This window comes from Calonectris borealis, chromosome 2 (genome assembly GCF_964195595.1).
Source record: "Calonectris borealis chromosome 2, bCalBor7.hap1.2, whole genome shotgun sequence".
NCBI lineage: Eukaryota > Metazoa > Chordata > Aves > Procellariiformes > Procellariidae > Calonectris > Calonectris borealis.
Genome location: NC_134313.1, coordinates 154,979,409 through 155,004,787, shown reverse-complemented (window position 1 = coordinate 155,004,787; position 25,379 = coordinate 154,979,409). Strand labels below are relative to the sequence as shown.

Sequence of the window (25,379 nt, the reverse complement as noted above, 5' to 3'; positions counted from 1 at the left end):
AAGCTACCATGAAGTTATTTGTGTTAAAAGATGATTTGGGCTAATATTTGAGGTGCAGAATATATTCTGTGCAGCCAGTCACTAGGGAGAGCCAGGCAGTGGTGTGTGTTTATCTGAACTGCAGTGGTTCAGATAAAGCAAAGGAATATCGGGAGATGGATATTACTATTTAAATATGCTTAAAATAGTGCTCGTGTGTTCAAACAGTACTTAGGTTAATCAGTGTCCTGACTCAAAGAAAAAAATCAAACATTTATCAAGAAATCTTCTACATATTTCACTTCTATATACCCTTTTCAAACATGTATCGTTTAGGTGGATTTCCTCCTGAGACTATTACAGTGTTTAGTTTTAAAATTTAATTGTGGACTGCTCAAGAGTTTTAGATTGCTGGAAGTCCTGTCACAGAAGTCTACCTCTGGGACAGTAGTGACAGAAACAGGAGAGAAAGGTAAAAGGGACCCTTTGGCAATGCCCTTCACAGCAGCCATGACATCCGCAAGCATTTAAACAGCCAAATTTTCTTGCCACAGGCTAGTGGCAGCAACAGGTAAACTGGTGAAATGTTTGTGGCTGTCACTTTGGTGTCTCTGACAGTGGTCTGTTCATTTCTCACTGGCTGTCCTTTTGCTGGATAAGACGCTGTTCTTAGTCTGGATAAGGTGATTGCTTTTTTGAGTAGTAACTCTTCTTGTAGTAAGCGTAACTGGCTTTCTATTATCATCATTCTTCTTTCTTTTCATGGAACGGCTTCCAATAATTCTTTCTCCCTCCCCATCTGCACATGATCCCTCTGACTCTTACTCATACGTCTGTACCACAACTTCACCACATGGTTGCATGTTCAGAAAGCTTGATTTTTAAAAATCTTCTTTTATTGCCCATAACTTATTTCAGCTCAGTTCTTCCGTTTATTTGTGATGCTTGAGGTATCACAGATTGGCCTTCAGACAGTTATATCTATCAAGTTTCCAGTCTTTGTAAGACCCATGGATGATGCATGTTTTGGTTGATTTTTTAACTAGACACAAGTTTGTATTTCCAGTAGCACAAGTTCCTTAAGTAATTTGTGTTCTCTCTGACTGGGTTATCAAAGTTTGAGTCTAGGGAGAGATACGTTGCAAGGCCATGTCAATCCACTTTCCAGCAGTCATGCGTTGATTTTGAAGCTGCTTACCCCCCCCTTTCTTTTCTGTTCTGCATTTGGGAGTGTACTTCACACTCCGCTGTTCATGTTCACCTTTTCGTTTATGATCTCTGAGTACTTAAACCAAAATACTTAGAGTAAAGGGTGAGATCCGAGCCTAAGCTACAGTAAAATATAGGACATCCCAAATTTTGTCTGATTATGAAGTCTTAGAGCAAATATGTCTTAATAATTAGTAAAAACAGATTTAATTTTTTATCATGAAGTTAAGTTGGGTTTTAGATACTAGTCTGAGTTATGCTTATTCCCTTCAGATTTAGTAATAAAAGAGCATATGCAGGAAGGTTAAATGCTGGTTGTATCTCTGCTACTCAGAGGAGTTTGTATTGTATTAGGTAGCAAAATGGCAAGGTGGCGTAAAAATGAGAACTGAATGATCATATATTCTAATATATGTGTAATATATTGGAACATGAAATAGCTTATAGTTGGTCTTAAAACTTCGTGATTGGGAAATTGAATTTTATTGGATAATTAAGAAGGGGCAAAACTGTACCTAATTTGTCAAAGAAATTAGTAACAAAAAGAAAGTAAGAAAACAGTTGTAGGTTATGGCAGTTATTTGGATGGGGTGTGGGGAAGCAGTGAAGTCCTATAGACAGGGCCTCTGGGAAAGTGTATAAGATTTTGGAATTACAGATAAATTTTATCAGAGGTAGTGACTTGTTAATGTATTTGAGGAAGGAGTGCTTAACAGTAACTGCGAGAAATTTGCCAGATAGTAAAGTTATTTAATTAAGGTGGACTGAAAAATGAATGAGATGTCATCATCTCAGGGAAAGGCAAACCTCTAATACCTAGCTAGGAGACCATATTGTGAAGTAGAGGCCAACAAATTAACCAGCAAGCTATAGAAAAGCAACAGGATTTCATTGAAATTGAAAACTACATTTAAAACATGTGGCCAAGATGCAGTTTTGTTCCCTGTTTTTTGTTTCAAAATAAACAGAGGGTAATAAAGGGATGGTAGCTTCTTTGGCAGTATTCTTTCTTATTTTGATTTTTAGAAGTAGTAGTAACTTTCAAAACTAGACTGGTGAGGTGATAGAAGAGAGACTGTAACTGTTCTTTTTTTATTAAATGCAGGGTGATGAACTGGTCTCTGCTGTCAAGAATTTTCCATGTAAATGGAAATAAGCCAAGAAAGACAGTAGATGTGATGATGTGGGGGACCTTTTCTGTAATTCCCTTTAGCGTCACAGCAAAGTTCTTACAAGGTGTAGGGTTGGGCAACTGTCTGCTTAAGATGGCTTTATTTAAATGAGGTATAGTATAATTGGGGATGGGACTGAGAAAGAGCATGGATGATACCTAAAAAGCATTTAGGCAGTTAATGCTAAAAAAGTGTTGAAAGTTAAATGGAAAGTTGCTGAACACGGTTTGGCCAGTGTTCTCTAACCACTGTTGATGCAGCTTTAGCCGTTGTTCGTACTAGCTGAGGGACAAGGAGTGCCTTGGCTTGTTAAACTTTGTAACAACTCAAGAATTTTGTTTAAGTTTAGGTCTGCAAAGGCTGAATTCCTGCATTGATTGGTATGTGAGATTATTCAGCCTTGAAACATCAAGACTATTATTATATGGGTGCCTTACAGATACACACATTAACTGTCATGCTAACTGAACAACAGTGGTCTTTCTAGGAGAATTTTCATTTTTAAGTCTTCTGTTCAGTTTTACATGTATAAACTGCTTCCTCTGTATCAGGCGTTGCTTGGAAGAGGCAAATACAAATGCCAGTCATAATTCTTGTTAATAGTAATAACAAAAATGTCCAAAGTCTACTACTTTGAACAAATGTCAATGCACTTAATATTTAACCATTAAAACATAATGTAAGCTTAAATATATGTATACAATATAGCTATCTTATAAAACAGTAGTTCAAATGGGGCCAATAAGCACTCTTTATCAACTCCTCAGTCTTAATTCTTCAAGTGTAAAAATGGGACTGAACACTACTTTTTTTTTTCCCCACGTGGTTAGAAGTTGGCACTTTGGGATTTCATGTTACTCCATATGCAAGAGAGGTGACATTGTTTAATCCATAGTTTAGATGCTTGCATTCTGTAGGCTGTAGAGGACGCTTACTTTTTCATGTTACTTTGACCTGAAAATTTCCCATGGTTTTTGCTGTGCTTGGTAAGCTGGCTTGTGTCAGCATAGGGAGTTTGTGTCACACAAGTGATGAGGTACTCAGAAAGGTAACACCAAAAACCTATATAATAATCATTTGGAAATGTCACTGAACACGTAGTCTCTAAAAATATTGACTTTTAAAAACTGCTGAGTTTCTGATACCTGGATATTTTTTGGTAAGATTTAAACTTTTCAGGAGAGGTTTTTTTCTAGTTTAAAATTGAAATTCTGCCTTTCTCCTGCTTTATAGTTTTCCTCAAAACCCTTATACTTGTGTTATTGAACCTTGGTCAATATTTGACTATCATAATTTCAGAATAGCAGGATGTGTTCCCTCTTAGGTGTTATGCCTCCTACTAGCTGAGGACCCAAGACAGAGTGAAAGGAAATCTGCATTGAATTCCTCAGGAGACTCTGGCATAGAGATATTGTTGTGGGAGATGAATGCAGGGAGATATTTTTTTTTTTTTTTTTTTTTTTTTTGGTGCACAGAATGGATGCTTTGAATAGTAACTACAATATGTGAGCAAGGACATGAACAAAGTGTACAAGGGAACAGAAATTGTTTGATGCGTGTGTGCAAAATCTTTTTTCTATTTTACACGTCAAACTTGTTCCTTTACATTATAATTCACTTCTACCTTCAGAAAGTAATCTTTCACCTCAGCTGGCTGTGCCTGGTAGAAAGCCTTGCTTTTGCATTGCTCGTTGTCACATGCATCAGAGTTGGAAGGAGGAGAGTGGAAATTCCTAATATTTTAGGTTGCATTGTACAAGTACTGCTGGGACCTACCAAGGTGCAACTGGAGATTCAAGTTGTCCTTAACGATTATTATCTTTCCAGATACTATTTGGGAAGGGAAGAAAAGGATTTAGTTATGAAAGCTGGGATGTTGCCAGAAAACCACGGTAGCAGGTCTCCCAAGTTTTTTGGGGTGATGCAGAACTCTCTTCATCATTCAGTAATGTAAATCTGTGGGAATAAAATTTAGACTGGCAAAAAAATTGCAGTTTAAATTTGAGTAGCTGAAATCTGGTATAGTAGAATTAAAAATAAATGTATCAATACAAACCAGTTGTTCTGAAAATATTTTAAATTGCTTAGCAATTATCAAATATTTCTGTACTGTAAAAATGCATCTCTTATTCTCTGATGTAAGATATAAAAATGTGAACTCCCTGCAATTTATTACTATTCTCTTTCTAGTCAAATAATCTTTGATCTTTCAGATTTTAAAGCGCTTTCATTCTCAAAACTGCCTTGTATGTTTCTGACTACTTGTAGCATCTTTCATCAGAAGAAAACGACCACAGTTCTTGTTACAGCCAGTCAGATAGTCAGTATGGTTCTCCTCCAAAGGGTTGGTCAGAAGAGTTGGATGAACATGGTCAAACCTTATATACCAATGACTATACTAATGAAAAGGTACTTTTTCCTTCTTCTCATCATGTGTTCTAAATCTTTTCCACTAATTCACTGTTAGACATGCACATTTCGTTTCTAGAAGTGAAAAGCATACCTCAGCAGTATCTCCTTTTGTTTTTTAAATATGCACGAAACTTCAGCAACTAAACAGACTTTTTTTTTCCTTATGTGTGTTCTTTACTATTCAAAAAAAGTTTTCTTGTTTCCAGTTGGGTATCAGATTATATTAAATGAACATATCATGTATAATTTTTTTAATTCCTGCCCTGCCCATCCTCTTGGTTACACTTCAGGAATGAACTTCATACCAATATAATGTTTTTCTTACTGTCTTTTGAGAGCTGTTCTTGTCTACATAGGCCTTCCAGTTAGGATGGTTTCGAACTGAAAATCATGCTGCTTTATCAGTTTCATCCTTTACTAGAGATTTTCATTTATATACATGCTTTCAGATGTAGACAAACTTCTTAATTAACCTACAGCCATATCAGCAGATTTATGTTCTATTCTAATTATCTCATTGCTACTGACAACTTACAGTGATTCTGGGCATGTCATAAAGCTTTCTCCCACGCAGGATAAATGACAATATTTGTTTATATTTGTAAACCAGACCATTTTTCTAATTATTCACTGAAGTTGCATTTTGGTTTTTTAACTTCAAACAGTGTTCATTGAAACAGTAGTTTCTTTACCGTAATATAGCACCACCTCTTCTCCCGTTTGATGTATGCAAGTTTTTTTGAAAGAAGTTTTTAAATAATTGAGTTTTATCTCAGTTTTGGAATTTTATCCTGCTTAGTCTATTTCTGCTAAACGTCTGTAGAGCGCATACGTATGTTTTGGCAAATATGCAATTTTTTTCTTTTTTTAAATTGCACTGGGATTGATAGAAAACAGTGTTTCCTATCACAAACAACTTATTGGAAGGCAATCTTGTGAAACCCGCTTGACCCAAGAGTCTCGCTGTGAGTGTTTCTGTGCATATTTTTGTGCGATCTTCTTGTAGAGTTTTGCTCATTACAGTTCTTTCCTTTCTGCGTAAGTAGTCACAATTGTTATAGTTTTACCTCTTCGGTTATGGGAGTTGCCTATAGAGGTTACAGAAATTATATTGTCTTCTTCATGATTTATTTAGGCATTGCATCTCATGTTCCTGTTGATGTTTTAAAAACGGACTTGTTCAACAAGTGCAATTATCTCTTAAACTATCAGCAGTTGCTGGTTGAGTTTCTTGTAATTCTGTAATTTTATGTATAAAATCCTTACACAGATCTGATGCAAAGATTGTGCCTTCTTAAACTGACACCATAATGTTGATAAGAGTGAGATACGCCGTCTTCAAAAATATTGGTTTATCCCAGTCTCTTATGTGATATTGCAGGACTATTTTCTGAGGAGTTACAGAAGGAAAAAATATTAGTGAACCCAATTCAGGAAGCTGAAAACGGTGTTGCTGTCATTGCTAACTAACCTTGGTTAGTTAATGGAGGCTGTGCAGTAGACGCTGCTGAAGTGGATGGCACTTTGTTAAAAATTAACTTTAAATCCCAAGTATCAGAGATTTACTATGTTACAACTGTCACTCTGATTACATTTCCTATCATCGCATTTCTTTCTACAGTGGATAAAACACGCAGATGAACAAGGTAGACCATACTACTACAGTGCTGATGGTTCCCGATCAGAATGGGAGTTACCTAAGGTGAGTGATGAAAAAAGAAACTTTGACAACTTGGGGCTTTCCCCTCCTCCTCAATAAACGTTCTATGGGGGCTTTAGTGGGAGTTATTCACAGCAAGAGGACTTATATATTGCACTTGGTTATTTCTTGCATTTTTGTGGAATTTCTGATTGTGAAAAGCAAAAATTATACTTGAGGGCATGAAAAATAGATGTATGAAACTATTTAGATGTCAAAGAAGATCTTGTATCTTTGCTGAACTGAGCTTTTCAGGAAAGTGACAGACCAAGGGACACTTAGTAGTCTGAGGATGTACCTAATACTTTTTAATTCTCATTTTCACTTTGAAAAACTATGGGACGTTTGTCATAATGCTATAGTTGTATATGTCTTTCCTGCTATTAGGATGTTTGCTCAATCCTATGTAGTAAGGTGACCATAAAAAAAACGCAAAGTTTCACACAGAATTGTATGCATAAGGATACGAAAGAGCATGTTTCTCAATTATTTCTTCATCAGTCCAAAAATCAATGTGCTAAGTCACTTCCACTTAGAAAGGAGCAAACTTAATAGACAGTGCTTTCATAATATTTGTGGGAAAATATTTACGTTGAAATTTATGAATGAAGCTATATACTAGACTGTTTTGTTACATCAGTAAAAGAATTTGTATCTGAGTCACTGAAGAGTTGAGTTAGCTTTGTGAATTCTCCGATGTTGGTCTGATGTGTTAGATAACTTAAATTTTGTAACATACATAAACCTAACAGTATAATCTGTAACTACTGGTTTTCAAAAGCTACTTAGCTATTGATTAGCTATTAGATTAATTAGAAGTCTGAAAATCTGCTAGACCAGGTTTTACCAGAAGCAATTGTTAGTTCAGTATCTGTAATTGAAATTAATTTTGGGGAATAATGTCTTGGGTACTTCATTCTGTGACTTCTGCAATGCTGAGAGTTTTGACTGTGAAGAAGTTGCTGTCCGCTAAAATAGATTGGGTTTGGATTTGAACTAAATAGCAAATTAAGTTGGCTTTAATCCAACTACAATAATAGTAATGTTACAAAGATAATCCAGAACTGTTACCTGAGGCATATTAGCATAAAGGGATGGGGTCTAGTATTTGTGTGTTAGTGCATGATGTTCTAATGGTTCTAAACAAACATCTGAGCTCTGTCGTATCAATAGCCACCTACAGAATGAAATATAGCCTCTGTTTTGGCGTTTGTGATCTGATATGCTTTAGTTCTTGTTTATATGAAAATCATTACATATTACTGTTACAAATTTTCCTTGAAAATTATTTCTCATTAGCCATTTGGGCAGAATGTACTCTTGAATTCCTTCTTGAAACTAGTAAATCTTAGGTGGCAGCAGATACAAGGTTAACAGAAGTAAATGAGCAATTGACTCTTGGATTCACAGTCCAAGAGCCTATGTATTTCCAGAAACCCTTAGCTTTTAACTTTAAATGCTGTGGAGTAGATTAAATATTTCAGCAAAAGATCTAGCTATTTTATGTAGCTATATATCTGAAGAACATAAAGCAGAGATGTTACACTTGTGAGTAGTTGAAGCGTGATTGAAGATTAGTCTCTCGAAAATCTTACTGAAGCTGGTTCCAAAAATGCTTAGGAATGAATGAATTGGAAAGACAATATAGACCACAGAATTGCTTTGAAGAAAAATAATCTATATTGAAAACTCTCGTGAGTGGTGAGAGAAAACTGTAGAAAAACTTCAGCATTGTAACTCTTGCTTAAATGAAAATTAAGTTACTAGGAAAAAAACCCTATTCTTGGTCAGTTTTTTTCCAGTGTATTTAGTTTAAATATTGCCTTTCAATTTTGTTGTGAATTAAAATGATGGAATAGCATGGTCATGTAATGCTGTTAAATCAGAAAAAGAAGAGAATCCTTTTGTTAGATGGTTTTCAATAATCTGGACTTCATTAGAACTAAAAATCATCTGGAGGTTTCTGGAAATAGCACATTAGCTGAGCTAATACTGTATTAAAAATCTTCATTGTTATAGCATTAACTGTAAATGTGAACATGCTCGGGAATAACACTTCCAGTATTCTTATATGTGTGTTAAAAATTGTGATGGTATATGTTGGGGGGGCGCAGTTACAAAACAAATTACTTTAGACAGTCTCATAGAAAGCCCTCCAGTCATGTATAGTTAAATAACAGCTAGGAATAGCTGAATGCCTCTGGCTACAAATGATGTCTCAGATGAAGTAGCTTTGACAACTGCTGAAAAGTCTATTAACACTCATGATGAGTGTGACCCAGCTTTTTGCAGTGGAACAGAAGAATATACTGAATTATTCTTTAAAATGGATAATAATCTTCAACCATAATTTGTACTACATCTTGCAAAAGACTTCGCATTTTCTCCTATGCATTCTGCTGCATTCAGTTGTTGGTTCTTGCCAATTATTTAAAAAAAAAAAAAAGGAAAGAAGTAAACCAGCAAATAAAAGTTCTTTTCTGCATAGTTTACTATGATAAAATATGTTCATTTCCTATGTAGTGAATGAGTAATATCTAAATCATGTTGAGAAAGGCTACAAACCTATTCTAGAAACCTAGTAGTTTTCTAATACGAATTTTATAATTCAAGCAAATAAGAAATCTCTATTAAGGGGGGAAAAAAGTTAAATTGATCTCAGGAATGAGAACTCTGTAATTTCTAAAGTTTGAAAAAGGTCATATATCAAAAAGGCGAGGAAAACGATGTAATAAATATTGAATAAGTAGCTCAAAGGGGAGGAAGAGAGGTAAACGTAATAAAAATTAGAGATACCAATGTATCTCTACATACAATGTATGTGTTCCTAGGCTGATATCTGGCATAACAGCATGAGGATTGGCCATCCTCTGACCGAGCTCTCTGATCCAAGAGCAGACTTTGAAAGAAAATGCTTCTACTATAAGCATCTGGAGTGAACTCAGAGTTTTTGTGTTAATATTTACAGACTGATACCACAATTGCACCTTCTCTTCTCAGAAGTTCCTGCAGCATTAGCTCCCCTCGCTGTGTCCAGAGAAGAGTCCATAGGTAGAGGAGCTTCATTTTTGGCTGTCTTATGAGACCAGCAGTCTGTTAATTCCCCCTGTGCACTGTCAACATCGAGTTGGAGCTCAGGGGCCTCAATTCTGATACTCGGGTGAAGAAGGATTTTCCTGCTGGAGACCTGAATGCTGTCAGAGCATGCTATATGAAAAATTACAATAAAACATGAGGCTGGAGATATCAGGAAGATATGCAATCAAATGATGAAAGAAAATAAAGATGAGAACGTGTAAATAGGGTCTGGTTGTCTTATGGTCAATGTCAACTGGTTTTGTTCCGAGCAGCGCTATTTGATTTGAGGTAACACGTTGTGTGTTGGCACTCGTATCTGCTGTAAGTCAATGCACTAAACTGTATCATTAGCAATAGTGAATGATCTTCACATTCTTGTCATAAAATTTGGGATTGCTCAGAGAAAGTTGAGACAGTCTCAGCTGATGTGAGGATCTAGAGGGTTTTTAAGGACAAAAGTGGAGGTGATACGATAAACCTGAGATACGCCTGAGAAAGTTGTCATTGATTTAGTTGATCAGAAAAGCAAAACCTGTAACAGGTGTTAAGTCAATCACAGCACCAGAAGGTTTATTCAAAGCCAGTGGCAGCCGTAGCACCAGAGAGTGGTTTTGTTCTGAGGCAACATTAATTTTTTTTTTTTTTTTTAATCTTCAATTTCAGACAGTCTATTGGAACAACTGCAAATAATATGATGGAGCATATAACGGTACTAGGATTTCAGAATATTTTTCAGGGCTGCTGTTTTAATCTCTGACTGTAAGAAGGTGGAGTAAAATGCTTAACTTCTAGTCTTTACCAAGTTTCACTCTTTTTTCCCTTCACCCACCCAGTTCCTTTCATCTGGCTGAGGATGTTGTTAATGCAAATGAAGAAGAATCTTTTTTCTGTTTCTTAAAGCTGACAGATCTGTGTCATCTCCATAAGAATGGGGACAACTGCTACAAATAACTCAGAGGCATTATATTTATTTCAGTCACAATTAGGCTAGGACAGAGCCTTGAGCTATGCCATGTATCAGGTTAAAATTAAATATAAATCACTCGGCCAGTTGAGGGGGTTAGAAATTTTTATAACCAAGGCAAAGGAGGCCTTTAAGTAGCTAGTGAAGGCATTGAGCAAATTCAGCAATGAAAATAACCCCGTGTGACCTAAATTTACACCTCCGGTGTCCTTACCCTATGCCAAGAGCTGTTATAACAAGAAGTCTGTGTTACTTGATGCGTGCAGTCAGAGTATCAACAACTTGCTCATGTCCTCCCTTCCTGATAGGAGATGCTCCCAATGAAACGGGGAGCAAACTGAGGTGATGTGCCGGAGGGGTTAATGTAATGGGACATGAGTTTGTGGAGGATTTTCAAGGAGCGGTAGTGCGCACATTTGGAGTTCTGTGCTACGTTATCAAAAGCTTTCGAATTAAGAAAACAATAGCATCTCCTTTGGGTGCAGTGTTGAGGCACGTGGTGTCGCAGAGATTGTCCTGCCGGGCAATGTGTAGTCTGGAATGGGTCGGTTTTACTGGACTGTATGGCTCTTGCATGATCTCTGTCCTCAGGATTACACCAAGGTTTAGGTACAGAAAGCCTGCTTAGAGTTATGTAAAAATATGATTTTGTGCGAGGAAAGAGAGTCCAACCTAGTTGCTTATCATTGCTGATAAACAGTGGGAAATATCATTGCAAATACCTGTAGGAGAGACAACAGCTCTGCAGGCAGGAGTCCTTTAGAGTGTCAGTAAGTTAATGTGACCTGAAACTGTTCTGCAAGGCTTTTTGAACTAGGAGGACTGGGGGGGAGATGTCGTCCTGGTGGAGCAGACCAAAGAGTAGCAGGGATGTAGGCATCTGACCTGGTCACCGAAAGCTCTGGCTACTTCTCTCTAGCCAGTGGACTCTACCCAATCTAGAGGATGGCTAGTTCAGTTGGATAATGCGGAGTCTGAAACAGTATATGTATCTCACTGTGATTCTCTTTGGGCATCACAGATCAATCCATCTATATTAAAAGTAGAGGCTTGTCTTCAGCCCAGAAATACACAAGCTTTCTCTCTTTTCCCCGTAGTAGTGTGTTCTACTATTTCTAATGAATAAAACAAACGCACTCCCAGTCCCATAAATGCTTGAGCGAAAAATGTTTACTTGACACCTCTGTTGTGAGAAAATGGGGCAAAAATGTCAAATGTTTCCTTTAAAGACTTGTTTAAAGACTAACACTGTTTGTATCACCAATGCAAATTATTTAAGCTGCTAAGGTAGGTGGCTCAGTGTTCTGAGTTGTTAGCAGTGCTTTGTTAATGAGCTCCACATACTGTTGCTTTGCTTTCTTGTTAAATGTTTTGTAAAACTAGAATTTCATATTACTTTGCAGGTCCTTTTCCCTTCAAGATGGGGTTGTGTGTTAGCTAAGTTGACTCCTGGTGGCTTGTGATGGTATCAAAGGCACCTTTTAAATATAATCACCTGTGATTAGGCTCGTACCTATATCCAAACTCTTAATATAGATTTAAATTCAAGGAAGATTACTTTAAAATAAGTCTTTGACTGTTTAAACTTAAATTCTTTGAGTTACTCAAATGGAAAGTGCAGGGAGGATTTCCATAAATAATATTTACCAGTGTCACTGAAGTGTGTATATATATATTTCTGAAATAAATGGTTCTGTTTTATAGTAAGAAATGTATTTGAATTGCTCACTTAATGCTTTAGATCTGCCGCAAGGAATGCGGTTTGTGGCAACCTTCTGCGATTTAGACATAGTTTCATTGAAAATTGTTTAGATTTTAGTTGTAATACAGGCAATTTCGCTGCATATTGCTTAGCTTGCTGACACAGGTTCAGTTGTAGGAGCATCTGCTGAATGGATACGTCTGTAGCAAGAAAGTAAGCTAGCATTAGATTCCTTGCAGCATGAATGATGGTTCAGCTTTGATTTAACAAGGGAACAAACTGAGAGTTGCTTAAACCTCACCATTGTAAGGAAGCAGTTGTCATATGAGTGTAAATGTGCTGAACCCAACACAAAGTCAGTGCAATCTCAGAAGTGAATCTGTACAGTGACAACCAATTCACTTCTGTCTGTGCATGAACTACCAAATTTTATTCTCAGTACTGCAAAATCCATTTACTTGGGAATATTTGCACTGCTGTTGTGCATATTGAAATAATTTAATGAAACACTGAAGTTATCATTTACCTTTTAAGTATCTGTTGACTTATTGGAGCATGAACTCTATTCATAGTAAAATACAAAAATGGCCTCAAGTTGCACCAAGGGAGGTTTAGATTGAACATTAGGAGAAATTTCTTTACTGAAAGAGTGGTCAGGCCTTGGAACAGACTGCCTAGGGAAGTGGTGGAGTCACCATCCCTGGAGGTATTTAAAAGATGTGTAGATGAGGCCCTTAGGGACATGGTGTAGTGGGCATGGTGTGTTGGGTTGATGGTTGGACACGATGATCTTAGAGGTCTTTTCCAACCTCTGATTCTATGATTCTTACCCAGTGGATTCTACTCCTTTACATGACTCCGCAAATGCTGCCCTGTGTTTCTTCCTATGTGCAGATTTTAGCCTTCTGACGCTGAATAGAAAGAATGAGATTTTGAATGACTTTAAAAAAAAAAAAAAAAAAAACAAAACACCAAACCATACATTAATGGTGTCTTCTCTTGTTTGTATTTTTAGTATTAAACTTTGTTTGAAATATTTTTATAATTTTTTATAATGCTACCTCAGTGTTGGTGGTGATGATTTAAAATGGCAATGCTATTAATAAGTATGCTGCGATGCTGAGAGGTAATTAAATGCTGGGTCCTTCTCATGGTCTTCACATTTTCTCAGCCTGTGCATCGTTGGATGCTCTTGAGTTATTAGAAAACCTATGTTATGAAAAATCCATTCTCGCCTTGGCTATTACAGCTCTGCTGAGTCTTAAAATTATTCCCTGCTAAAGATTTATTTTCTGTGCTTGTGTACATTCCACACCAGCAAATCCTTTTATAAGTAATTTGATGTGATTATTCTGAAAAAGCAAGTCCTCACCCCCGGGTCTCCTCTCCTAGGCTTCCCAAACCTTTGGATCAAAGAGAATTGTATCCAAGCAATCATAACTCTCAATCTAAATGCCTTACTGCAGGATAACAGGGTTTTCCTTTTCTTACACAAGAGTTGGACAGGTAGTATAGTACTGTCAGTGCAGTATGAAGAGTGAATGTTTAAATCTTGTATTTATTCTAATTCCTTGGTGGTTCTCAATATGCTCATTGGTGGCAAAACCAGCAGTAATCTGTTGCACAAGGAATCGAACATCTGGTTGCCAAGGGAAAGCATTGTATCCTGGCAGGCCAGTCTTAGTTGCTGCCTCAGAGAGGACTACAGCAGAAAGGGCAGTTCTGAAGACTAAATGCAAAATAAAACCAGGGTTATTTTCCCAACCTTGGGTGACATCAGGAATCTGAAAGTTTGCACTGTTAAGGTGTATGAATGGTATGTCCAGGTCTTGTTTGCATGAATTAGATTCTACTTACAGTTTGATTTTTCTTTTCTTTAGTATAATGCTTCACCACAGCAGCAGAGAGATATAATAAAGAGTAGGAGTCTGGACAGGAGGCTACAAGAACCAATAGTTTTAACAAAATGGAGGCACAGCACAATTGTGTTGGACACCAACGATAAGGTAGGAGCGAGTTAAGCAGCATGCCGGAATACCAACTGTTTCTGTTGTGTGAAGTATTTAATCTAACAGAAATGATTATGCGTGAATTTCTGAAATCTCATTTTTCTTATATTCTGTTGTATCGTGTATAACATTCAGTGAAACCAAGGGCTGTTTGATAACTCTCCTACTGTTACTTTGTGAGTAGTAGCTCTTTTCTTGTTATCCTTGAGTATTTTAACTAGTGTTAGTTCAGGGTTTGGTGTGTACAGCCATTTTACTTATAATTGGGAATCTCCCAATTCAGTTTAGGCTATGGAGTGTAATTAGGGTTTGAATTCAAGAATTATGGATGTGGGTGAGGTTCTCATGTAAGGTGTAGTGATATTTCACACCTGAATGTTTTAATTGTAGGAAACACCAAGTAGGAATACGCTTGAAAGATTGCAGATGAATAATTGAAATATTCATAGAATTGACATAAAAGTTGCACTTGCTAAAGTAAAAATTATGCTTTAAAGACAGAAGTAATGCTTTAAAGATAGAAGTAGTAGTATTATATAGTGGATTTATCGCTTTTGTGACTGTTCTGTTGATCTCCACTGTAATATCTCAAGTAAAGAGGAAAAGTTGTGCGTGGTTACAGCAGGGTTGTAATATTGTTACTGGAGGACAGAGGACAGTACTGAAAGTGCTGAAACGCTTGGCTTTGATCCCCTCCAGGGCTGAGCTGGGAGTTCAGTCTGCAAAGAGCTGTGGGCCAGCAACAACAAAAGCTGTTTTCTGCCCGTTCTTAGGGCACGTTCTTGATGGTCTGTTTTGGGCTGTGCAGTAACAGATGCTGTTTAGGCCAACAAGGAGACAGAGCCTCTCCCTTGCTCTCCCTTTGCCAGTCTCTTCGGTTTGGTTCTTTGTCCCAGCCGTTTCTGCTTGTGCTGGGACATTCTGCCGGTGGGTGAGGAGGATTGATGTGAGCCGAGCGGGGAGGAACTGAAACGGGTGTTGTAGGGTGGTGACTTGCTGGTTTCTGTAACTTCGCAGCCGTCCATCCCAAGATTCATGGAAACTGAAATACTTCGTAACACGGAAATCTTAGCACAGACTACTCCATGAAACACCAGGAAACGGTGTTGTAAGCTCCCTTTTTCTAAAGATATAGGGAGGAATGAAATGAAATTAATGTAGATTGGGAGTATGGAGAAAAGCCTACAAGTGAGCCTGTGTAATCGCAGATGTCAAAGACAAACTTAAATGGACAAAACATAGTAGTTGTAATGAAAATGGATCTGCTGCCCAGAATGTTACTCGCTTGACCTGTTGTTTCCGGTACATTTTAATGGCTTTCCTTGTTGAAATGGAGTGTAGGAGAGTGGGTTGTCGCGAGTTGACTTAGTTCCTCAGAATAGGATTTATTGGATTTGATCTTAAGCTTTTGAGCTGTCAGTTTAGGACATATCATATGTGGTGCTGAGGAGGCAGTGGACCGTGCTTGGCTGGAGGCTTTGCACCTGTACGCATTAGTTTAGCTCGAGCGATTCTGAGGTCCCTCTACTGCTCCTTTCTCCTCCCGACTCCTCCTTACGCATCCTTCTGTAGCGAGCGTGTTGTGGCACTGCATCAGAGACAGCCTAGACGGAGTTCTGGTAAATCAAAGCTGAGCGGACACTTCTAGCCTCGTGCAGTTTATTCTTCACAGGTATGAACAATTCTGTTGGAGATAGCTTAAAGTCTTGGCCTTGATTTTAAAGGAAGACTTACCTTTTTATTTTTTGGCATAAGATTTACTTCTGTTTTGGAACAACTTTATATAGTGCTGCACTGAATGAAGAAGCTCTTGTAAAACATTGAATAAGGGGAGCTGTTTACTTTTCTTCAAGACGCGGCGTTCAAATACCAAGACCTTAAGCCTAGTGAAGCAAATACGCAAATGTACATCTATCTAGTGTAATAACCAAAAGAAACTGTATATATGAGCCACATTTGTAAAGTCTAAGTCAGTAGCTTAAAGTTCTTTTAACAGCTTCAAAACATGCATGCATTTGTTAATGTTGAGGAGACTGTATAGTTCATATAAAGCACAATGTTAATGCTTTGAGAAAATTAAAAAATGTGTAGTGGAGCAATAAACCAGTGTTTTGTGGAAAGACAAATTTTGTTTAGTGCATTGATGTACACTCATTTTATTACCACTGGCAGGCATGCTGTTACATTATACTGCTTTAAATTAGTATGTGAAAAGGGAATAGTTCATGACCACAAATACTAGATTTCTTGTTCCAGAGCTGCTTAGTATATGAAAGCTATCTCAAGTACTGAATGAAATAGAAAGAAAAACAGCTGATATTTAGCTGGATAAGCATATCAACCCCAAGCTAGCTTTTTAGCTGAGTCCTAGGGAAGCTATTTTCTTTTTATTTTCCTTATCTGTTTTTTCTGAAAAAACAACACAACTCAATTCTATGAAAACAGGCCAGTCAAAAGAGTGCTTGAAATGTGTCAGAGTGAAAGTACGGGTTGCCGTGGCTGATGAGAATTTGATGATATCAAATGTACTTGTTAACTGTTTATTGGCTGTGGTACATACCACATATGTGTATATAGTCATCAGCTAAAAAATTTGGTAAGCAGAGGAAAAAATACCTTCCTGGGAGGGACAACGTTGATTTCCTCAATGTCAACATTTCCCCCCGCCTCCCCCCCAGGATGTCAGAAAACATGGAACATTTAGGCTGTTCTTAGGAATGCTAACATTCTCTCTTATTATGCTACTAAAAGAACTAGTGGACCACTTCTGTAGGTAGATTTACAAGTGGATTTTAAAGCACGGGTGTGCAGAGTGTTATGGAATGCTGGAAAAGCAAACTGAATTTGGGAGAGCTGTAAAGGGAATTAAAAAGAGGGAAGGAGAGAAATGTGTTAACAGTAACAGAGAACAAGTGACGTTTTTCTTTTGTTTGAAATTCTATACCAGATTTTCAAGCAGTGTATTTGTGCAAAGCAATCATTACTTCAGAGGAAACGCCCATGCCTTTTTTGTTCCAGATGGACAATTTTTCTAGTTTTCAGAGATTTAGTATTTTCTTCTTTTGATCCATAGTTAATGTCTAGTTTAAAACAAAATCCTGAATCTTTAGAAGTTTTCAGTGCTTGATTATAAGGAATTTAATGATCATGACTTACAAAAATGAATAGATCTGGTATATACTTTTCTACACGTATAACAACTTACTGTACTAATCTTATATTTACTAACCATAATCTGTTCTTTAAAATCTTGGTATTTATTACATGGTGCCCTGTAATAAGTTAGTGTTATAAATGTTCTTCATAATTCGATAGCAATGTCGTACAAAAAATCTGCCCCTTAATAAGGATGAAAGCTTTGCTTTAAGCTGATACAGTATGTATTAATATTTTTTTCAAAGGTATGTGTGCTAATTAACCCAGTTTGAGTGTTGTCTGTAAATCTTGTAAGAACACTGTTTAGTAAGCAGGTTTATAATATAACTATCTGAAAATATCATGAATGCTTAAAAAAAAGTACTTTTTTTTTATGTGTGAGTGTGTATAAATAGAGAGAAAGTGTCTTTAGGGTTAAAAAAAATCAAAATAATTGTAAGCAAGTTAATAACTTATGTTGCCTGTTTTAATTTTATAGGAATCATCAACTGCTTCTAAGGCCAGTTTTCCTGAAAATGAGTCCTCTCCTTCTTCACCAAAGCATCAAGCCACAGTCAGTATGCAAAGTGCTTAAATAGATAAGTAGATGTTGTAGAAACTGGGCTATTCATGATTAGAGAATTGAGGGTAAGCCTGCTTGTTATTGAGAAAAATAATGGGATAAAACTAGTTGAAAGCTTTACATTTTAAAAGGAATGCATTGCATCCAACTGTGCTTTCAGAAAAAATGTAAATGTCTTTGGTTTAAATACAGCTTGGCGATAGGAGATTAAGTTAAAAATTCACTGTGGAATAAAGTTATGTCAAATTATGTAGAACTCAGTTTACTTCCTCCAACAGTTATGTCTTCTCACCTAGCAACTTGGAAGGTAAAAGCAGAAACGAACTCCCCCTCTCCACAGAATCTCTCATTGTTGGTAGTCAGTAATAGTTTGTAGTATTTGATATCTTTATTTTTTTTATTTGTGCTTCAGTCTCCGTGAAAAGATTTAGAGGACCTGGCATAAATAAACTATGTCTTTTTGATTTAGTAGAATAACTACTGGGAGGAAAACTTAAGCTTGTTATGAATGTTTAACAGATTTTTTTCTTCAATTTATATTTTAAATGTGATCATTGTTTTTTAAACAGTGGGAAATAATTCAGAAAATGAAGTTTTTATCTCCTCCCCCCGCCCCCCCCCCCAATTCTGGAACTGTACTACAATAGCATTGAAATTGTGCCTTGATCAATTTTAACAGCCCTTTAGTAGATAGCTCAGGGCATTAAAGGCACAACTTCTCCTGTTTCATTCTTACTCTGCACACACAGGAATAGTTCTCTGGCTTATTCATGCTGATGCATTCTTACAACTCTTCAAACAGTTTTCCACAATAAAATAAACATTGTTTATTAAGCAAGCATAATTGATAGCCTTATACACAAGCAATTACTGCTGCATGTATTCTAATTTCTTTAAATGGCTCAGACCTTGAATTATTAAAATTGTATTTTTGTAGAAGAATTTACTGCTGCTTTAGATAATAGAAAAAATTATCTGTATTTTCTTTAGCTGTCCCCTGGCATTTAAATATTACAAAAAAAGCTGGTGAATTTTTGTGTATTTTGATCCTTAACTTGCTTTCCACTTCCTTTTCCCCGATTATATTCATTTTCTGATTAGTACCCCCTAGTGTTGGAGCCAAGTAGGGCATTATGATACTTTTTCTGAGTAATTCTTCTTTGGAGCATTCCCACCAGTTCCACCATGAGTAATTTATTAAACTCATAATTTATTTGAGCAAGTGGGCATGGGTTGCTCAGTCACTGTAAAAGATGGTGACAGGCAGTTCCACTTACTAAAGCCAAAGGTTTGTTAGAAGGATGCAATTCATAGGATTGTTAGTGGTGGTCTGCATGGATCACAAATAAAGTGATCTAAAGAATGGGCTAATTTTTTTTGGGGGGGTGGGGGAGGGAAGTGACTAATTTCTCCTATTGAAAATACCAGTTATGGAAAATAACGTATTTATCGCTGGCTTGGGAAAGCATTCCAGCCCAATGGAGATATTAGATTGAGTAAGAGTAGCAGTTACCATTGGACTTAAATAACATCTGAACCACCAACAAAACACTATTATAATTGAAAATGTCTTTTTTGTATTTTATGTGCTGTGCTTGACCCATGTAGGTAACATTTTTAAGGTTTATGAAAAACAGATCTATGTCTTTGGTTAAGAGTGTTGTCACAGTATTCCAGCAAAAAATTTCTCTTCGATATTGTATTCTGCCGTTACGGTCCACTTAAATTTGAGATTTAGAGGAGAATGCTGGAGAGAATATATCTTCTGCTTTCATTGGATCTAGAATTGAGGACACTTTTGTTATGGTGAAACCAATTTGGATCCTTTCCCTAGTTGATCATTTCAACTAATAGCTTAGTTCTTAAATTAGGAACTGTTACAAGCTGTTACTGAAAAGGAATTGATTAGAAAAATAATTTAACATTCCTTTAGCACCATTCACTGGTAGGACAAGGGTGGGGTGACAGGAGAAAATGATAGAATTTGTTACCTCATCTTGAGAATCACAAATGGTAAAAATCGATGGTTTTCCTTTTTATCCTAGAATATTTTTTCAAACATTGCTTTATATTTTATTATTTTTGCATAGAAACTAGAAATATTCATTCCAAATATTTGAAACTTGCAAATAGCCTTCTTGTTCAGCGATGTTCTTTTTCCACCATTCACTGACTGATCTCCAAATTTGTACAGAGGCATACCAATATAAATGATTTTCATCAGCAAGACATAACTAAGTAGTTTAAAATTTTAATATTTTGCTTGGGGATAGGAAGAAATAGGACATCAAAGAAATGTTTCACTCATCTGTTTTTGAAATGAATATGTTAATATTTTTATGCATTTCAACCATGTTTTATTTAAAATATGCAATTACGTTAAAATAACTTGGAATAATTTTGTCAGAGAATTTAGGCTGTTTGTTTGTCAGCCATCTCCTTTTTAAGTAAAGGACGCAAACACAAATGTGCTATCACACAAATCATTATAAATTTACGTTTAAAATTTCCACTGTGTAGTACCATCAATGATTTAGTTTGGCTTGTCCAAAGAGCCTAGGCCGTGAAGAAGGAAAGCTTTTTACCCTCTGAATGGTAATGAGTACTTTCCCAGAAGAATTTTGATTTTGCTGATCTCTGCATATTTAAATACACTTATGACAGTTGCCTGAAGTTATAACATGGGCAAAGATGGCTCATTGCCAGAAATTGATTATTTGGGGGATTGAATTCAGTGCTGTGATGGCAATAGAAGCAGATTTTCTTTTATATTTGTTATGTCTTACTCTTATCTTACAGGGTCAAGAGAAGTATGGGTTATTGAATGTGACAAAAATTACAGAAAATGGGAAGAAAGTTCGGTAAGTCTTGGACTTCTAGAAGTACATATGCATGAGGGTTTGTGTAAGGTATCTGACACTTATATTAGTACAGAGTACTGGGTTTTGCAATTTCTTGCTTTTTGCCTGGATTTGCCTTAGGGGTTTTCCTGTAGGACACAATGTTCCTTGTCCCAAAGTGTGTGTTTCTCCCAGTGAGCTAAAGATAATGGACTTCAGAGAGCCAGAGGCTCATGTATGCCAGGGCTCCACACAGGGCAGTGATTTCATGAAGGCGTACTGATGAGAGACAGCTTTTTAAAATGGGATTGATTTATTTATTTAAGAGAAAATCTGTATAGGTTATAGGCTGTCTTGTTCCTTTCATAGAATTGGTGTAGGAGTGGCTTTCAGATTTTCACTTCATCTCCTTTAATTTCCAAGGAGTGTACGTGTCATGTGCTCCCTAACTCTTCCTTCATCCTTCTTGTGAAGGGTTTGAAGCGGAATGTATTGCCCGATGTTGGTCTCCCTATAGGTGATGAATGACCTCATTTCTAACTTCCTTTCTCTGCCTCACAGGCAGGCATTTACATTATAAATCATAATGTGTAATCAAGAAACGCTGTCTAACTTACATTTCTGGTGTTCTGCAAAGAGTCAGTGTTAAATACTGCATGAGTGTGGCACATCCTCAGATTTAATTTAGGTTTACTTTTTTACTTTTTAATTTTTTTTAATTTAATCTTTTAGATATAACTGTGTTATATCTAGTTCAGTGTTTCCCAGACTTTTGATACATGAAGCGTGCTTTTCCTAAGGCTTAAATAGTCAGCACCCAGCTGATACTGCAGACCCATTCTGACCTAGTCCAGTGCAGCTGGGCAGCACATCTCACCCCCAATTTGGTTCCTCAGAGCTGCTTCTAAGAACTTGGTAGGAAAGGGTGGACAGTGGCTCATGTAAGCTGCTACTGGTACAGTATACTCTCACCATTTATGTTGCATCTGTTGGAATCATTGATCTGGATTACTGGGCTGCTGTACAGAAAGATGCAACACGGCCATCCTGTCACTTTGAGAGCTGTTGAATAATAATTCATGTTTGGGCAATGGGACTAGATTGTCAGGGCTTGTCAAGACTTTTATTTTTTTAACTTCAGGAGGACAAATACTCAGGCATAAAAGCAAATAGACAGCTGTAACAACTCATTTGTTCTTTTTCTGCATTTTTTAGATGTGTAGCAAATATTTTACTGCCAATGTAATGAGCTTATTACATAAACATGGGACACTTGCATCCCAGTTAGATGTGATCAATCAATTTCAGAATTATGCAGTACTTTGGCATAATCTACTAAGTACACAGTAGGCTGAGAGTTCCAGGTTAGCCCCTTTGAAATTATAGTTGTATGGTGTTTCTCCTGGTGAACTGCTTCCACTATTAATTAGCTTTGTTTGATTTAGACTTTGATGGTCAGGCTGGGACTGTTAACATATGTTCTCTTCTGTAAATATGATAGCAATTAAGACTTACTGGTGGCACTAATGACCACATATATGGTTAAGTATATTAACATGCAGGTCAGCTGGGCAACAATGATTGACAGTTTAAATATCTACTTTCAAAGTAAATTTATCTTATGTTTGTTTACAAATATTTACAGAAAGAATTGGATGTCATCATGGGCAGTGTTACAAGGTTCATCACTGCTGTTCACTAAAACCCAAGGAAGTGGAACTGGCTGGGTAAGCTCAGGAACAACCCCAAACCTCATTTAAATGTAAACACGTAAAGCACAATAAATTAAAGCCCCCTGATTTGTAGGGCTTAAATACCGACGCAATACCAAGAGAAAATATAAGTGTGTGTAAGGTAGCAGGAAAATGGTTTAGTGTAACAATTATGATGTAGAATGAGAAGAAAACCAGTTGTACTTTCTTATATTTTGGAAACATTTTTATATTTGATAAGTAAGACACTGATAAGGAGGTATTCAGGTGCCCTGTAAGCTTGAAGTTTTTGCTCCAGGCCAAATATTTTTGTGTTCCTTACTAATGTGTTTGTCTAAACAGTTTACTTGGTTTACCATTCTTGGATATTTTTTCATAAACTCCAGGTAATTTTAAATGTGATACAGGTAATAAAGAAAATAGTCTGACACTTGGGTTGTTGCCTTGGACTATTTGAATAATGTAGTATTGTTGCCTTATTTAGTCTTTGCCTTGCTGGATTCCATATTTTGTTTTATATCTGCGTAGTGCATGACAAGTACTTGTATCTATTTAGATGTCTGATGAAGACCTAAAGAGAAACATCACACTGAAGATGATGATTATTCAGTTTTTATATCATCTCTAGTTTAATAGCACTATAATTAAATTGGCTATATTTACCCAGCTGCATTCCTATATTAATAGGTATAGAAATGGTTCTTTATCTATGGCTTACTTACCTACTTTTGGAGGTCTGACATTAAACTGTGTGGATCTCCTATAATAACTAGAGAGGTCAGATTCAGTATTCATTATTCCAGTGTATTATCATGCGAATTCCAGCAAAATTGCATCTTACAGATATATGCTATCTTTCTGTGCTTTGCTGATCTTTCTACTTGACTCATTTTCTCTTGCTGTGCTTCTTTTTGGGTAGTGAATTAGTATTGACAATTGTTTTCTAAAGCATTGAGTTCATTTCAGAGTTGTAAGCATGATTTTTTTGCCCTTCTGTTGCTGTAGAAGGGGTGGTTGGAAAAAAATGGGTGAGGATGGATAAATAACAACATTGGGGGTAGAAGAGAATGGGAAGAGTCAAGTTGGGCAAGATTGTCAAGCAGAAGGAAAAGAGAAGGGAAAGAAAAAGAATAATGATTAAGGGCATCAAATAAGGTAAATTATGCTGTCCGGTAGGAAGCGGACTTGGTGACCTAAGGAGGTCTGTCCACACCTCCTGTATGTGGGGAGGGGAAGAGAACGTGATGTGCATCAGAGACAAAGCACAGAAAAAGGAATAGAAATGTGTATATCTGAAAGTTACTGACCTTCCCACCTGTAAACGTTGGGACACTAGGTAAATATAATTACCATTATTAATCAGTGAGAAGAATATTGCCAATAAGAAAATGAACAGAACTTGCAAATTTTTTTAAATTTTTATAACAAAGTATGTTGAAGAAACATTGAAGAACCTTAAAAGGTGAGCTTTGAAGCAGGAAGTACTGGGGTTTCGAAGGTTTTAAAACTCATTCCTTTACCTTCCTTCATCCCTTCAGTCATTGTCTATTGTTTAGTCAAGTTCAATTTCATCACCCTACTTCATAAAATGGAAAATTCCTAGCCATTCTTGAGGTGAGCTTTGATATTTAGTCTCAGTGCACAAAGAATACTATTATTTTTGCAGCACACTAATATTAATGATGGAAACTTACAACTTTTGCAATTTACTTTTATAGCTAAGGATCCAAAAAGTCCCTTAATTTTATAGGTGTAAATACACATGTTTGGAAAGTAAAACATGTAGCCTAAGTAACTAATAAAGTTCCAAAAACTTGATTACAGCTACTAATACTCTTAATCCAAATGTAGCTGTAGATCAAAAAACATTATTTTAACTATATGTTGATATCATTAAAACACACAGTGCTAAACTAAGATACTGTTTATGAATGTATGATACTGTTATGAATGAATGTGTGCCCAAATGAATTATCCATGAAAGATAGCCATGCAACTCTGCTTATTGCTTAGGGATGCTAGTATAAGTTGTGTTACACCTTTCAAATACAGTCATTTGGTGGGAAAAAAAAAAGGCATAAATTCTTTTGATAATTTAAGTGGAGCAAAAGTAACATAGTCACAGTATTCTGTGCGAGACTGTCAGATATGTGTACTGTCAAGTATTGGAGTAGGGTCAGCAAAATGAGTATCAACAGTACGAACAGAATAAAGTGAAGCTGGAAATATTAAGGGAGAACGCCTTTCAAGGACTTTATGTTGTATACCTGCATACTTGTTGGCTTTGTAAATGTGTAATTAAATATTCAGCACACGCTCTTTTTGCTCTCTGTGTTGGAAATTTTTTTGGGGGTGTTAAAAATTCCACCTCACCTCTCAAACTTTGATCTGTATCAGTATTTTAATAAGGTGAAGTCAAGTGTAACAGTTTGACACATGGTAAGAATTACATTTCTTCTTCATCTTATGAGAAGAATATTTGTTTAGCATTTGTCTGGTGATTGATATAAGCATATCTTTTTTTTTTTTTGTGCATTGTTTTGTGACTTCATCACTTTTCTTCCTTTTTCCTCATCAAGTCACTTTGCCAAGGGGGCTCAATTCCTGAGCTCTTGCTCTCGCTGCTTTCTTCTTGGAAAAATGCTCTCAGTCGTCGACCTGCTGTCACCTATGTAAACTCTGACCAAGTTTCAGCTATCACTGTATGTGTTCTTGTTGCATGCCTCTTGTCACTGTAAGGCTATTTGCCACTAATCTTGAAAGTAAATTCGAATTTTTCCGAGGTTTATATTTGTCACTTCATATAACAGCTTATATCCTCTTTGCTGTTTTCTGAAAGTCATCCAAGGTGCAAACTAACACAAGTGTATTGCATAATCCTGTAA

At 36.5% G+C, this 25,379-nt stretch overlaps 1 protein-coding gene across 7 annotated transcripts in view; it reads left to right on the top strand.

Moving 5' to 3' along the window:
- The window catches only part of ARHGAP12 (Rho GTPase activating protein 12), an 80,761-nt gene that overhangs the window by 36,834 nt on the left and 18,548 nt on the right, over positions 1-25,379 (top strand). For 3 of the 7 annotated variants that reach the window (XM_075144031.1, XM_075144030.1, XM_075144027.1), the window contains exons 4-9: positions 4,629-4,769; positions 6,394-6,474; positions 14,096-14,221; positions 17,859-17,933; positions 20,742-20,803; positions 22,428-22,509. In XM_075144031.1, the coding sequence (XP_075000132.1) occupies positions 4,629-4,769; positions 6,394-6,474; positions 14,096-14,221; positions 17,859-17,933; positions 20,742-20,803; positions 22,428-22,509 (567 nt within the window). The remainder of the gene's footprint in view (positions 1-4,628; positions 4,770-6,393; positions 6,475-14,095; positions 14,222-17,858; positions 17,934-20,741; positions 20,804-22,427; positions 22,510-25,379) is intronic. The other 4 variants (XM_075144033.1, XM_075144032.1, XM_075144028.1 and 1 more) reach the window with 3 other exon arrangements.